Source organism: Pseudophryne corroboree, chromosome 3, assembly GCF_028390025.1.
Source record: "Pseudophryne corroboree isolate aPseCor3 chromosome 3, aPseCor3.hap2, whole genome shotgun sequence".
In the NCBI taxonomy this organism is placed as follows: Eukaryota; Metazoa; Chordata; class Amphibia; order Anura; family Myobatrachidae; genus Pseudophryne; species Pseudophryne corroboree.
The window spans coordinates 10136392-10152881 of record NC_086446.1 but is presented as its reverse complement, the minus strand read 5'-3'; the positions used below and the strand labels follow the sequence as shown (position 1 = coordinate 10152881).

Here is a 16490-nt window from a genome sequence, read left to right as displayed (position 1 = left end):
AATTTGAGGCCCATAGACACTCCTGTTTGCAGGAAATGCAGGAATCGACCGAGTTGAAATTTCTTCGTGGGGCCTTTCTGGCCTCACACCACGCAACATATTTTTGCCACATGTGGTGATAATGTTGTGCGGTCACCTCCTTTCTGGCTTTGACCAGGGTAGGAATGACCTCTTCCGGAATGCCTTTTTCCCTTAGGATCCGGCGTTCCACCGCCATGCCGTCAAAACGCAGCTGCGGTAAGTCTTGGAACAGACATGGTACTTGCTGAAACAAGTCCCTTCTTAGCGGCAGAGGCCATAAGTCCTCTGTGAGCATCTCTTGAATTTCCGGGTACCAAGTCCTTCTTGGCCAATCCGGAGCCCTGAGTATAGTTCTTACTCCTCCACGTCTTATAATTCTCAGTACCTTAGGTATGAGAAGCAGAGGATGGAACACATACACCGACTGGTACATCCACGGTGTTACCAGAACGTCCACAGCTATTGCCTGAGGGTCTCTTAACCTGGCGCAATACCTGTCCCGTTTTTTGTTCAGACGGGACGCCATCATGTCCACCTTTGGTATTTCCCAACGGTTTACAATCATGTGGAAAACTTCCCGATGAAGTTTCCACTCTGCCGGGTGGAGGTCGTGCCTGCTGAGGAAGTCTGCTTCCCAGTTTCCATTCCCGGAATGAAACACTGCTGACAGTGCTATCCCATGATTTTCCGCCCAGCGAAAAGTCCTTGCAGTTTTTGCCATTGCCCTCCTGCTTCTTGTGCCGCCCTGTCTATTTACGTGGGCGACTGCCGTGATGTTTTTCCCACTGGATCAATACCGGCTGACCTTGAAGCAGAGGTCTTGCTAAGCTTAGAGTATTATAAATTTACCCTTAGCTCCAGTATATTTATGTGGAGAAAAGTCTCCAGACTTGATCACACTCCCTGGAAATTTTTTCCTTGTGTGACTGCTCCCCAGCCTCTCGGGCTGGCCTCCGTGGTCACCAGCATCCAATCCTGAATGCCGAATCTGCGGCCCTCTAGAAGATGAGCACTCTGTAACCACCACAGGAGAGACACCCTTGTCCTTGGATATAGGGTTATCCGCTGATGCATCTGAAGATGCGATCCGGACCATTTGTCCAGCAGATCCCACTGAAAAATTCTTGCGTGAAATCTGCCGAATGGAATTGCTTCGCAGGAAGTCACCATTTTTACCAGGACCCTTGTGCAATGATGCACTGATTTTAGGAGGTTCCTGACTAGCTCGGATAACTCCCTGGCTTTCTCTTCCGGGAGAAACACCTTTTTCTGGACTGTGTCCAGAATCATCCCTAGGCACAGCAGACTTGTCGTCGGTATCAGCTGCGATTTTGGAATATTTAGAAACCACCCGTGCTGTTGTAGCAGTATCCGAGATAGTGCTACTCCGACCTCCAACTGTTCCCTGGACTTTGCCCTTATCAGGGGATCGTCCAAGTAAGGGATAATTAAGACGCCTTTTCTTCGAAGAAGAATCATCATTTCGGCCATTACCTTGGTAAAGACCCGGGGTGCCGTGGACAATCCAAACGGCAGCGTCTGAAACTGATAGTGACAGTTCTGTACCACGAACCTGAGGTACCCTTAGTGAGAAGGGCAAATTTGGGACATGGAGGTAAGCATCCCTGATGTCTCGGGACACTATATAGTCCCCTTCTTGTGTTCAAATTTTTTTAGATTTAGAATAGGTCTCACCTAGCCTTCTGGCTTCAGTACCACAATATAGTGTGGAATAATACCCCTTTTCTTGTTGTAGGAGGGGTAATTTGATTATCACCTGCTGGGAATACAGCTTGTGAATTGTTTCCCATACTGCCTCCTTGTCGGAGGGAGACCTTGGTAAACCAGACTTCAGGAGCCTGCGAAGGGGAAACGTCTCGACATTCCAATCTGTACCCCTGGGATACTACTTGTAGGATCCAGGGGTCCTGTACGGTCCCAGCGTCATGCTGAGAGCTTGGCAGAAGCGGTGAAACGCTTCTGTTCCTGGGAATGGGCTGCCTGCTGCAGTCTTCTTCCCTTTCCTCTATCCCTGGGCAGATATGACTCTTATAGGGACGAAAGGACTGAGGCTGAAAAGACGGTGTCTTTTTCTGCAGATGTGTGACTTAGGGTAAAAACAGTGGATTTTCCAGCAGTTGCCGTGGCCACCAGGTCCGATGGACCGACCCCAAATAACTCCTCTTCCTTTATACGGCAATACACCTTTGTGCCGTTTGGAATCTGCATCACCTGACCACTGTCGTGTCCATAAACATCTTCTGGCAGATATGGACATCGCACTTACTCTTGATGCCAGAGTGCAAATATCCCTCTGTGCATCTCGCATATATAGAAAATGCATCCTTTAAATGCTCTATAGTCAATAAAATACTGTCCCTGTCAAGGGTATCAATATTTTTAGTCAGGGAATCCGACCAAGCCACCCCAGCTCTGCACATCCAGGCTGAGGCGATCGCTGGTCGCAGTATAACACCAGTATGTGTGTATATACTTTTTATGATATTTTCCAGCCTCCTGTCAGCTGGCTCCTTGAGGACGGCCCTATCTATAGACGGTACCGCCACTTGTTTTGATAAGCGTGTGAGCGCCTTATCCACCCTAAGGGGTGTTTCCCAACGCGCCCTAACTTCTGGCGGGAAAGGGTATACCGCCCATAATTTTCTATCGGGGGGAACCCACGCATCATCACACACTTCATTTAATTTATCTGATTCAGGAAAAACTACGGTAGTTTTTTCACATCCCACATAATACCCTCTTTTGTGGTACTTGTAGTATCAGAAATATGTAACACCTCCTTCATTGCCCTTAACGTGTGGCCCTAATAAGGAATACGTTTGTTTATTCACCGTCGACACTGGATTCTGTCCATGTCTGTGTCTGTGTCGACCGACTAAAGTAAACGGGCGTTTTAAAAACCCCTGACGGTGTTTTTGAGACGTCTGGACCGGTACTAATTGTTTGTCGGCCGTCTCATGTCGTCAACCGACCTTGCAGCGTGTTGACATTATCACGTAATTCCCTAAATAAGCCATCCATTCCGGTGTCGACTCCCTAGAGAGTGACATCACCATTACAGGCAATTGCTCCGCCTCCTCACCAACATCGTCCTCATACATGTCGACACACACGTACCGACACACAGCACACACACAGGGAATGCTCTGATAGAGGACAGGCCCCACTAGCCCTTTGGAGAGACAGAGGGAGAGTTTGCCAGCACACACCAAAAACGCTATAATTATATAGGGACAACCTTATATAAGTGTTTTCCCTTATAGCATCTTTTATATATTTCTAACGCCAAATTAGTGCCCCCCCTCTCTGTTTTAACCCTGTTTCTGTAGTGCAGTGCAGGGGAGAGCCTGGGAGCCTTCCCTCCAGCCTTTCTGTGAGGGAAAATGGCGCTGTGTGCTGAGGAGATAGGCCCCGCCCCTTTTTCGGCGGGCTCGTCTCCCGCTCTTTAATGGATTCTGGCAGGGGTTAAATATCTCCATATAGCCCCCGGAGGCTATATGTGAGGTATTTTTAGCCAAAAAAGGTTTTCATTTGCCTCCCAGGGCGCCCCCCTCCCAGCGCCCTGCACCCTCAGTGACTGCCGTGTGAAGTGTGCTGAGAGGAAATGGCGCACAGCTGCAGTGCTGTGCGCTACCTTAAGAAGACTGAGGAGTCTTCTGCCGCCGATTCTGGACCTCTTCTTGCTTCAGCATCTGTGAGGGGGCCGGCGGCGAGGCTCCGGTGACCATCCAGGCTGTACCTGTGATCGTCCCTCTGGAGCTAATGTCCAGTAGCCAAAGAAGCCAATCCATCCTGCACGCAGGTGAGTTCACTTCTTCTCCCCTAAGTCCCTCGTTGCAGTGATCCTGTTGCCAGCAGGACTCACTGTAAAATAAAAAACCTAAACTAAACTTTTCTAAGCAGCTCTTTAGGAGAGCCACCTAGATTGCACCCTTCTCGGCCGGGCACAAAAATCTAACTGAGGCTTGGAGGAGGGTCATAGGGGGAGGAGCCAGTGCACACCACCTGATCCTAAAGCTTTACTTTTTGTGCCCTGTCTCCTGCGGAGCCGCTATTCCCCATGGTCCTTTCAGGAACCCCAGCATCCACTAGGACGATAGAGAAATTTGATTTACCTGCCGTAGCTGTGGAGACTAGGTCCGAGAGGCCCTCTCCAAACAATTCCTCACCCTTGTAAGGCAAAAACTCCATATGCCTCTTTGAGTCGGCATCACCTGTCCACTGTCGGGCCCATAAGACTCGCCTAGCAGAAATAGACATAGCGTTTATTCTGGAACCCAGTAAACTAATGTCTCTTTGAGCATCCCTCATATATAAGACAGCATCTTTTATATGCCCTAGGGACATTAAAATGGTATCCTTATCAAGGGTCTCAATATCCGCTGATAAGGAATCTGTCCATGCTGCTACAGCACTACAAACCCAGGCCGATGCAATTGCCGGTCTGAGTAACGTACCAGAATGTGCGTAAATGGACTTCAAGGTAACCTCCTGCTTGCGGTCAGCAGGATCCTTGAGGGTAGCCGTATCTTGAAGTGGGAGCGCTATCTTTTTTGCTAAGCGTGTCAAAGCCTTGTCTACCCTAGGGGAGGATTCCCACCGTATTCTGTCCTTTGGCGGGAAAGAATACGCTATAAGAATCCTTTTGGGAATCTGCAGTTTTTTGTCTGGAGTTTCCCACGCTTTTTCGCATAATTCGTTCAGCTCATATGAGGAGGGAAAGGTGACATCAGGTTTCTTTCCCTTATACATGTGTACCCTCGTGTCAGGGACAGGGGGTTCCTCTGTGATATGCAACACATCTTTTATTGCAATAATCTTATATCAAATACATTTAGCCACTTTTGGCTGTAATTTTGCATCATCGTAGTCGACACTGGAGTCTGAATCCGTGTCGGTATCTGTGTCAACTATTTGGATAGTGGGCGCTTCTGAGACCCCGAAGGTCCCGGCGACATTGGGACAGACATGGGTTGACTCCCTGACTGTACCCTAGCTTCAGCCTTGTCTAATCTTTTGTGCACTAAATTAACATTAGCACTTTAAAACATTCCACATATCAATCCAGACAGGTGTCGGCGCTGCCGACGGAGACCTTACATTCATACACTCCCCCTCCTCCTTAGGTGAGCCTTCAACCTCAGACATGTCGACACACGCGTACCGACACACCACACACATACAGGGAAGCTCTTTTCTGAAGACAGGTTCCCCACCAGGCCCTTTGGAGAGACAGAGTCTGCAGCACACACCCCAGCGCTATATGACCCAGGAAAAAACACAGAATGTTTACCCAGTAGCGCTTTTAAAGTATGTATATGCACCAATTATGTGCCCCCCTCTACTTTAAAACCCTCTGTCACCGTGAGTAAGCAGGGGAGAGTCCGGGGAGCTTCCTTTCAGCACTGTGCTGTGGAGAAAATGGCGCTGGTGAGTGCTGAGGGAGAAGCCCCGCCCCCTCGGCGGTGGGCTTCTGTCCCGCTCAAAATTCTTAATAACATGGCGGGGGCTCTTTATATACATGTAGAGTGCCCAGCTGTACATGTATACATGTACATTTGCCACAGGAGAGGTTTATATTGCTGCCCAGGGCGCCCCTCCTGCGCACTGCACCCTTACAGTGACCGATGTGTGTGAGGTGAATGGGAGCAATGGCGCACAGCTTCACTGCTGTGCGTTACCTCTTATGAAGATCAAGCTGTCTTCTGCCGCCTCTGAAGTCTTTTCCTCTCATACTCACCCGGCTTCTATCTTACGGCTCTTCGAGGAGGACGGCGGCGCGGCTCTGGGATGGACGGCGAGGGTGAGACCTGCGTACCAATCCCTCTGGAGCTAATGGTGTCCAGTAGCCTAAGAAACAGAGCCCTGAAACTCAGAGAAGTAGGTCTGTTTCTCTCTCCTCAGTCCCCCGATGCAGGGAGTCTGTTGCCAGCAGGCTCCCTGAAAATAAAAAACCTAACTAAAATACTTTCTTTGACAGGAAACTCAGGAGAGCTCCCTGAAAGCACCCAGTCTCCACTGGGCACAGTATCAAACTGAGGTCTGGAGGAGGGGCATAGAGGGAGGATCCAGTGCACACCCAGATCCAATGTCTTTCTTAAAGTGCCCATGTCTCCTGCGGAGCCCGTCTATCCCCATGGTCCTTACGGAGTCCCCAGCATCCTCTAGGACGTAAGAGAAACAATAAAATAACACATTAACAATGTCTGATACTATTGAGATTAAATAGGATATCAGCGTATAAGAGGCACAGCTCCTCTACAGATCATATAGGGACGGTAACTTTGGAATATTGACGAGACCCTAAATCCTACCTACCTGATACTCCTGTGGGATCCTGTGATTCTCCTCTGTACAATCCTGGGAATACAGAGGACGGGGACATCTCTCTGGGGTATCTCTGTTAGTGGGTCCATCTGTAGAAGACACACAGTGACTGAGTACAGTGTATATATGTGATTATCAGGTGATGTGTGTATATAGGGGCCCCCATATCTGCTCTCCCCTGTACAACAATTGACAGTCTCCTCTTACCCAGTGATGTGAGGGGCCGGTGATTCTCCATCATCACGTCCTTGTACAGACCCCTGTGTTCCTCTATATACTCCCCCTCCTGCATAGAGACATAGACAGTGACATCCTGACACCTTATAGGAACCTGACACACACACAATGATACAGTCATCACCCAGACACATCCCCTGGTGTTACTGTATAATGCCCATTCCCAGCAGTCACCTCTCCAGTCATCACCCAGATACGTCCCCTGGTGTTACTGTATAATGTCCAATTCCCAGCAGTCACCTCTCCAGTCATCACCCAGACACATTCCCTGGTGTTACTGTATAATGCCCCATTCCCAGCAGTCACCTCTCCAGTCATCACCCAGACACGTCCCCAGGTGTTACTGTATAATGCCCCATTCCCAGCAGTCACCTCTCCAGTCTCAACCCAGACACGTCCCCTGGTTTTACTGTATAATGCCAGATTCCCAGCAGCCACCTCTCCAGTCACCACCCAGACACATCCCCTGGTGTTACTGTATAATGTCCCATTCACAGCAGTCACCTCTCCAGTCATCACCCAGACACATCCCCTGGTGTTACTGTATAATGTCCCATTCACAGCAGTCACCTCTCCAGTCATCACCCAGACACATCCCCTGGTGTTACTGTATAATGTCCCATTCACAGCAGTCATCTCTCCAGTCATCACCCAGACACGTCCCCTGGTGTTACTGTATAATATCCCATTCCCAGCAGTCACCTCTCCAGTCATCATCCACCCAGACACATCCCCTGGTGTTACTGTATAATGTCCCATTCCCAGCAGTCACCTCTTCAGTCATCACCCAGACACGTCCCCTGGTGTTACTGTATAATGTCCTATTCCCAGCAGTCACCTCTCCAGCGAGCCTCTGAATCCTGATAGATGTTCTTTAAAACACTCGCTCGGTCATATTCTGTACAGAATTGATTACCAGTCTGCAAGTAAATAGTAGGAATTTAATACCTACCGGTAATTCCTGTTCTCGTAGTCCGTAGTGGATACTGGGGATCTGTACTTTAGTACCATGGGGTATAGATTGGGTCCACTGGAGCCTGGCACTTTAAAACCTTTAGTATGTGTGTGCTGGCTCTTCCCCTCTATGCCCCTTCTACCGGAATCAGTCTAGGAAAACGGTTCCCGAGGAGACGGACATACCATGAGAGAACGAATAATACAACAGCGTTGAGGCAACAAGCCAACACACAACCATAACCAAAAGGAGGGAGTTAACCAGAACAGTGGATAGCAACACCAACCCAACCAGGATAGCACAGCTATAACAACATAAGGGGACCGCAACGACGGGCCAACCAAAAACGTACTCTGGTAAGCAGGAATCGAAGCACTGAGGCGGGCGCCCAGTATCCAGTACGGACTACGAGAAAAGGAATTACCGGTAGGTATTAAATTCCTATTTTCTCTAACGTCCTAGTGGATACTGGGGATCTGTACTTTAGTACCTTGGGGAAGTCCCAAAGCTCCCAAACGGGTGGGAGAGTGCCGAGACCCCTGTAACACTGCCTGACCAAACTGAAGGTCATCCTTGGCCAAGGTGTCGAACACAAAAGTGTTCGAACCAGACCAAGTAGCAGCTCGGCACAACTGTAAGGCTGAGACACCCCAGGCAGCTGCCCAGGAAGAGCCCACAGACCTTGTCAAAGTGGGCCTGAATAGACGTCGGCAAAGGCAGAGCCACCGAAGTATAGGCCTGTTGAATGGTCAACCTGAGCCAACAAGCAATGGATTGCTTGGAAGCCGGACGACCAATCTTGGTAGCATCATAAAAGGACAAACAGCAAGTCAGATTTCCGATAACGAGCCGTCCTCTTGACATAAATCTTCAGAGCCCTCACTACATTCAAGGACTTTTGGAAGCGTCAGACAACACCGGTACCACAATGTGTTGATTGACATGAAAAGCTGAAACCACTTTTGGCAAAAACGGAGGACGGGTCACGAGTTCCACCCTGTCTGCATGAAAAAACAAATAAAGGCTCTTACAGGATAAGGCCCCCAATTCTGAGACATGTATTGCAGACGCCAATGCTAAAAGCATCACCGTTTTCCAGGTGAGAAATTTTAACTCCACCCTATGTAAGGGTTCAAACCAGTCCGACTAAAGGAAGGACAAAACCACATTGAGATCCCACAGAGACGTGGGAGGCACGAAGGCCGGTTGCATATGAAGCACGCCTTTTAGGAAAGTTTGAACTTCCGGCAACATGGCAAGTTGTTTCTGGAAAAAAATAGAGAGCGCCGAAATCTGGAATTTGATGGAGCCTAAGCGTAGGCCCATATCCACTCCCGCTTGCAGAAAAAGTAGAAAATTACCGATTCTAAATTCCATGGGAGAAACCTTTCTACTTTCACACCAGGAAACATACTTTTTCCAGATACGATGATAATGTTTTGACGTCACCATCTTCCTGGCTTGGACCATGGTGGAAATAACTCGGGAGCGAAGACTCTTCCTTGCTAAATCTGCCTCTCAACTTCCAGCCATCAAACGTAGCCGCTGTAAGTCTGGATAGTCGAACGGACCTTGTTGAAGAATATCCTTTTGGAGCGGTAGAATCCAGAGATCCTCCAGAGCCATGGTTAGGAGGTCTGAGTACCACAGCCGTCGAGGCCAATCCGGGGCAATTAGAATTAAACGCTTTCCCTTCTTAGTCTTTTTAGAACCCTTGGGATTAGTGGTAGAGGAGGGAACAGGTACACAAACTGGCACGTCCAAGGCGTCATCAACGCGTCCACTGCTACAGCCTGCGGATCCCTTGTTCTGGAACGGTAACAGCATAGCTTCTCGTTGAGACAAGAAGCCATCAGGTCTATCTGCGGACAGCCCCACCGGTGAATGAACTGTTGAAACACCTGGGGATGTAGGACCCATTCCCCCGGATGGAGGTCGTGTCTGCTGAGGAAGTCCGCTTCCCAGTTGTCACTCCTGAAATTAATATGGCTGAGATGGCCCTTGCGTTGGCCTCCACCCAGAGGAGGATCTTGATACTTCTCGCATCGCTGTTCTGTTTCTTGTTCATCCTTGTCAGTTTATGTACACCACCATCGTGGCGTTGTCCGATTGAACCTGGACCGCCCTATCCCCCAGGAGTTGAGAAGCTTGCAGAAAGGCATTGTAAATCGCCCTGAGTTCCAGGACGTTTATTGGCAGAGTAGATTCCTGAGTTGACCATATACCCTGGAACTGGGCCCCTTGGGTCACAGCTCCCCAACCCCGGAGGCTGGCATCCGTTGTCAGTAGAATCCATGATTGGATATTGAAGTTCCTGCCTTCTACCAGGTGAGGAACTTGTAGCCACCATAATAGAGAATTCCGGGCTTTCGGAAAGAAGGTCACTTCCTGATGCATGTGAAGGCGAGACCCCGACCATTTGTCCAGCAGATCCAGCTGAAATGGCCGGGCATGAAATCTGCCGTATTGGATTGCCTCATAAACAGCAATCATCTTGCAGAGCAAACGTATGCAAAGATGTATGGACACCCTGCGAGGACGGAGCACTGAAGACAAAAGCCTGGATAGCCAAGGCCTTGTCCATCGGAAGAAACACAATTTGAGACACTGTATCCAGTATCATTCCCAGGTATTGGAGACGTTGGGTCAGTTCCAAGTGAGATTTCTGGAAGTTTAGAATCCACCCATGATCCGTAAGCAGGCGAGTCGTCAGATCAATGCTGTGCAATAGACAGTCTCTGGACATAGCCTTCATCAGGAGGTTGTCCAAATAGGGGACTATGTTGACTCCCATCCTGCGCAGCTGCAGCATCATCTCCGCCATTATTTTGGTGATGACCCTCGGAGATATGGACAAACGGAAGGGCAAGGCCTGAAACTGGAAATGGTCGTCCAAGATGGTGAACCTGAGGTAAGCCTGATGAGGGGGCCACATGGGAATGTGTAGGTAAGCATCCTTGACATCTAGGGATACCAAGAATTCCCCCTCCTCCAAACCGGACACCACTGCCCACAGATACGGGTTTAGAGATTTCAGGCGTAAGATGGGTTGCACCGAACCGTCCGGTTTTGGAACGACAAAAAGACTGGAGTAAAACCCCCTTCTGTGCAACAGAGGAGGTACTGGAACCACCACTCCTGTCCGCAAAAGTTTTTGAATTGCCTCTTGCAAGGAAACTTTTGCAGTGGGCAAAACTGGCAAGCCTGATTTGAAAAATCTGGGAGGAGGAAGTGTTTGAATTCCAGCCGGTATTCCTGGGAAATGAGATCCATAAGCCAAGGATCCCGGCAGGACATGTGGGCAAAGTGTTGAAGGCGAGCACCCATCTGAAAATCGCCTTGCTGCGGGACGGGGCCACCGTCACGCGGAAAGCTTAGCGGCAGGAGATCCGGTGGTCTGGTACAGGGAGTCAGCAGTTGCAGGTTTACGGGACTTACCACAAGATCCTCTGGGAGTGGTTGAGACTCCCTGGCCCCTGCCTCTGAACCATGCTACACGAAAAGACTGCAAGGAGGGTCCTGCGTAAGAACGTCTAGCAGGTGGCGCAGACGACGGCAGATAGGTAGACTAACCCGCCGTTGCCTGGGAAATCCATTTATTTCATTCGCCCCCAAACAAGTCATCACCTGTAAAGGGAAGATTTTCTACACCCTTTTTGGAATCAGCATCCGCTGACCATTGACGCAACCACAGAGCTCTGCGTGCCGAAACAGCCATAGCAGTAGTGCGGCCATTTATCTTACACAATTTCTTCATAGCTTCGTTCATAAAATTTGCAGCATCCTGTATGTGTTGCAGCAGAGTAATGACCTCATCCTGGGGCAGATTGTCTAAGAGCCATTAATAATATTATCGGACAACTTGACCATTTCCCCAGAAATCCACCCACAAACTATATTGGGGCGCGGTGCTACGACCGCTGCCGTACAAATTGCCTTGAGAGTGGTCTCAATTTTACGGTCAGTTGGCTCTTTTAGGGATATAGCCCCTGGCACCAGCAGTACCAACTTCTTAGACAGTCTGGACACAGACATATCCACTGACGGGTGAGTTTTCTCATACCTTCCTGTCATCAGCTGGTAGGGGAATGTAGCTACAAACCTCTGAGGAATTTTACATTTCCTATCAGGGTTCAACCAAGCCTCCCTGGCCAGGGAGTTTAATTCTTTAGATACAGGAAAAGTTGCTCAGCTCTTGGGTCTAACATTAAAGTACAACTCCTCATCTGGTTCTGACTTCTGATCTGGTATGTGAAGAACCTCTCTTACCGCAAAAATCAGAGCCTCCACCCCCTGGGGACAGAGAGCTGTCCTAATCCATATCATCATCATCTACATCAGGCTGATCAGAATCAGACTGGAGCACCTGTGGCAGTGAGCGTTTATGTGAAACCACTAGAGGGGGCTGAGAAGCCTTCTTGGTATCTGCTGCTTTAGCCATACCATCAATAGACTGCTTTAACACCTGTCTCTCCTTCTTAGCTGCAGCTAACCATGCTTGGCCCCAGTGACTTAATCAGCAGCACAGTGTGTGAAATAATGTGATTATGAAAAAAGTGAAGTGGCGCTACCGCTGTAGTGCTCACCCCCTGCTATGACCCCCTGTAAATGTGCGAAACGTTGCGATACTTACGATCAGGTGTACCCCAAAAGCCGTCAGCACTCAGGCCTCAGTGTTTGTTAGGGGCAAGTAGAGGCAACAGCACAGTAATCGGACAGTCCCTAATACAGAGGCTCACCAATGCTCCAGGCTGTAGATGTCTGTAACCATGCTTGGCCACAGGTGACTTAATCAGCACCTCAGTCAGTTTGATTTAGCCATCTGCGCTGAGCCATGGATATATCGAAAACCTGGACCGCTGGGGCACCCTGAGGGCCGTGTCTGAGAGGCGGCTTACCAGTAACTGCGGCCTCCTGCCAGGGCCGGTTCAAGGGCTTCTGGCGCCCCGGGCGGCATTGGGGGCGTGGCTTCATACAGGGGGCGTGGTCATTTACGCCCTCTGTACAGACTGGAATGATGCGCGGTGTGCGATGACGTCATCGCGCACCGCACATCAAAGGTCCTTTCAACGAAGAGAAACTAGACACGTAGCGTCTAGTTCCCTTCGTGGAGAGGACCTTGGCCGTGCAGGTGCGCGATGACGTCATCGCGCACCGCACAGTAAAGGACCTCTCCACGAAAGGAAACTAGACGCGTACGCGTCTAGTTTCCCTTCCCAGCGGCCAGCGGCAGCAGGGCGACAGCGGGGGCCGGGGGGCACACACTGCAGCAGCGGATCTTGCCCTGGTGCGGCACCCTCCGGAAGGCGCCCTGCGCCCTCCGGAAGGCGGCGCCCCGGGCAAAAGTACTGCTTGCCCGTGGCAAGATCCGCTACTGCCTCCTGCAGCTCTATGGTCACTGGTGGGATTATCCCTATTGCTGGGGCAGCCGCTGCCCCCACCCACCCCTATCCTGACGGTAGATGCTAGAATCACCTATCCTGACCCATTATACAGTGACTGCAGGGAGCTGGTGGTGACAGCCATCACCTCCCCCTCTTCTCATCCCGCCTATATCACATCACACCTATTACGTCACATCACATGTACCTCACTATCCGCCCTTATGTCACACACACACACCCTCATTACCCCGCCAGACATGTGCAGCGCCGACTTACCGCCAGACAGACGCGGCCTCCGCTCCTTCGGAGGATGTTACACACCCAACTTCCGCTCTTGCGTTCCACCCGACTTCCGCTCTTGCGTTCTAACAACGCTCTTGCGTTCCACCCGACTTCCGCTCTTGCGTTTCACCCGACTTCCATTTTTGTGTTCCACCGGACTTCCGTTTTTGCGTTTCACTGGACTTCTGCTCTTGCGTTCCACATGACTTCCACTTTTGCGTTTTACCCGACTTCCGCTCTTGCGTTCCACCTGACTTTCGCTCTGTGCGTTCCAACTTACTTTTGAGATCTGTGTTCTGCGTTTTTCATATAGGAGGAGCAGCTTGTGGTGTCCTGTTATTGTTATTATTATTATTATACAGGGGGAGCGGCCCGTGGTGTCCTGACATTATTATTATTATACAGGAGGAGCAGCCTGTGTTGTCCTGTTATTATTATTATTATTATTATTATTATACAGGGGGAGCAGCCTGTGATGTCATGTTATTATTGTTTTACAGGAGAAGCAGCCAGTGGTGTCCTGTTATTATTGCTATACAGGGGGAGCAACCTGTGGTGTCCTGTTATTATTAAACAGGGTTAGCGGCCTGTGGTGTCCTGTTATTTATTATTATTATTATTGTTATTATAATTATAAAGGGGGAGCGGCCTGTGGTGTCCTGTTGTTATTATTATTATACAGGGGGAGCGGCCTGTAGTGTCCTGTTATTATTATTATACAGGGGAAGCAGCATGAGGTGTCCTGTTATTAGCATTATTATTATTAATATACAGGGGGAGCAGCCTGTGGTGTCCTGTTGTTGTTATTATTATTATTATACAGGAGGAGCAGCCTGTGGTGTCCTGTTATTATTATTATATAGGGGAGCGGCCTGTGCTGTCCTATTATCATTATTATACAGGAGGAGCAACCTGTGGTGTCCTGTTATTATTATTATTATTATTATACAGCCGGAGCATCCTGTGCTGTCCTGTTATTATTATTATACAGAGGGAGTGGCATGTGGTGTCATGTTATTATTATACAGGGGGAGTGGCCTGTGCTCTACTGTTGTTATTATTATTATTATTATACAGAGGGAGTGGCCTGTGGTGTCCTGTTATTATTATACAGGGGGAGCGGCCTGTGGTGTCCTGTTATTATTATACAGGGGGAGCGGCCTGTGGTGTCCTGTTATTATACATGGGGAGCGGCCTGTGGTGTCCTGTTATTATACAGTAGGAGCAGCCTGTGGTGTCCTGTTATTATTATACAGGGGGAGCGGCCTGTGGTGTCCTGTTATTATTATACAGGGGGAGCGGCCTGGGGTGTCCTGTTATTATTATACAGGGGGAGCAGCTATTTAGCCCCAAGTGCACTGAAAGTTATAGCAGCTATGGGTGCTGCTTTTATAAGAAGGAGGGAGAGGGAGATTTCGACACAGGACTGGCTTTATGTAAACGTATTTTAGGTACCAACCAATAGTAAGGGTCACATATAGTTATATAGTACATGCTGCATCTGTATGGTGCTGGTGCTCCCCAGAGAATACATTTTATGCAGAAAGTTTTTTTTCTCCTGCAAGGTACAGAGACAAAATACAAAGGAGTGTGCAGCGGCCAGCAGGGGGCAGAGTGTGCAGCAGCCAGCAGAGGGAGGAGAGTGCAGTGGTCAGCAGAGCGGTGAGTGGTCACCAGTTAGCAGAGGGGGGACTGCACCGGTCAGAAGAAAGCGGAATGTGCAGTGGTCAGCAGAGGGTGCAGTGTGCAGTCAGCAGGCGGTGGAGTGTGCATCGTTTAGAAGAGGGTGGAGTGTGCAGTGGTCAGCAGAGGGCGGTGTGAAGTGTTTAGCAGAGGGCGGAGTGTACAGCGGTCAGCAGAGGTCGGAGTTTGCAGCTGCCAGCAGAGGGAGGAGAGTGCAGCGGTCAGCAGAGGGAGTAGTGTGCAGTGGTCAGCAGAGAGAAAAGTGTGCAGCGGCCAGCAGAGAGATGTCCGATGGTAATCGGCACTGGAGAACACGTAGAGATGTCCGATGATAATCGGCACTGGAGAACACGTAGAGATATCTGATGGTAATCAGTACTGGAGAACACGTAGAGATGTCTGATGGTAATCAGCACTGGAGAACACGTAGAGATGTCTGATGGTAATCAGTACTGGAGAACACGTAAAGATATCTGATGGTAATCGGCACTGGAGAACACGTAGAGATGTCCGATGGTAATCGGCACTGGAGAACACGTAGAGATGTCTGATGGTAGTCGGCACTGGAGAACACGTAGAGATGTCTGATGGCAGTCAGCACTGGAGAACACGTAGAGATGTCTGATGGTAGTCGGCACTAGAGAACACGTAGAGATGTCTGATGGTAATCGGCACTGGAGAACACGTAGAGATGTCTGATGGTAATCAGTACTGGAGAACACGTAGAGATATCTGATGGTAATCGGCACTGGAGAACACGTAGAGCTATCTGATGGTAATCGGCACTGGAGAACAAGTAGAGATGTCCGATGGTAATCGGCACTGGAGAACACGTAGAGCTATCTGATGGTAATCGGCACTGGAGAACACGTAGAGATGTCTGATGGTAATCGGCACTGGAGAACACGTAGAGATATCTGATGGTAATCGGCACTGGAGAACACGTAGAGATGTCTGATGGTAATCGGCACTGGAGAACACGTAGAGATATCTGATGGTAATCGGCACTGGAGAACACGTAGAGATGTCTGATGGTAATCGGCACTGGAGAACACGTAGAGATGTCTGATGGTAATCGGCACTGGAGAACAAGTAGAGATGTCCGATGGTAATCGGCACTGGAGAACACGTAGAGCTATCTGATGGTAATCGGCACTGGAGAACAAGTAGAGATGTCCGATGGTAATCGGCACTGGAGAACACGTAGAGATATCCGATGGTAGTCGGCACTGGAGAACACGTAGAGATGTCCGATGGTAATCAGTACTGGAGAACACGTAGAGATGTCTGATGGTAGTCGGCACTGGAGAACACGTAGAGATGTCTGATGGCAGTCAGCACTGGAGAACACGTAGAGATGTCTGATGGTAGTCGGCACTAGAGAACACGTAGAGATGTCTGATGGTAGTCGGCACTAGAGAACACGTAGAGATGTCTGATGGTAATCGGCACTGGAGAACACATAGAGATATCTGATGGTAATCGGCACTGGAGAACACGTAGAGATATCTGATGGTAATCGGCACTGGAGAACACGTAGAGCTATCTGATGGTAATCGGCACTGGAGAACAAGTAGAGA

At 49.5% G+C, this 16490-nt stretch overlaps 2 protein-coding genes across 3 annotated transcripts in view; both read right to left on the bottom strand.

The window, feature by feature from the left end:
* Positions 1–13277, bottom strand: part of LOC135057010 (oocyte zinc finger protein XlCOF6.1-like) — a 54307-nt gene extending 41030 nt beyond the window's left edge. The window contains exons 1-3 of one of the 2 annotated variants that reach the window (XM_063962868.1): positions 13193–13277; positions 6577–6655; positions 6361–6458 (exon numbers count right to left, since the gene is read on the bottom strand). In XM_063962868.1, the coding sequence (XP_063818938.1) occupies positions 6361–6458; positions 6577–6655; positions 13193–13204 (189 nt within the window). In that variant the 5' untranslated portion in view covers positions 13205–13277. Of the gene's footprint in view, positions 1–6360; positions 6459–6576; positions 6656–12194; positions 12297–13192 lie in introns of those variants that run through there. The other variant, XM_063962869.1, reaches the window with a different exon arrangement.
* Positions 1–13306, bottom strand: part of LOC135056951 (zinc finger protein 850-like) — a 155141-nt gene extending 141835 nt beyond the window's left edge. Inside the window, exon 1 of the mRNA XM_063962737.1 lies at positions 13222–13306. The gene's annotated coding sequence lies outside the window, so the exon portion shown is untranslated. The remainder of the gene's footprint in view (positions 1–13221) is intronic.
* Positions 13307–16490: the final 3184 nt, after the last annotated feature.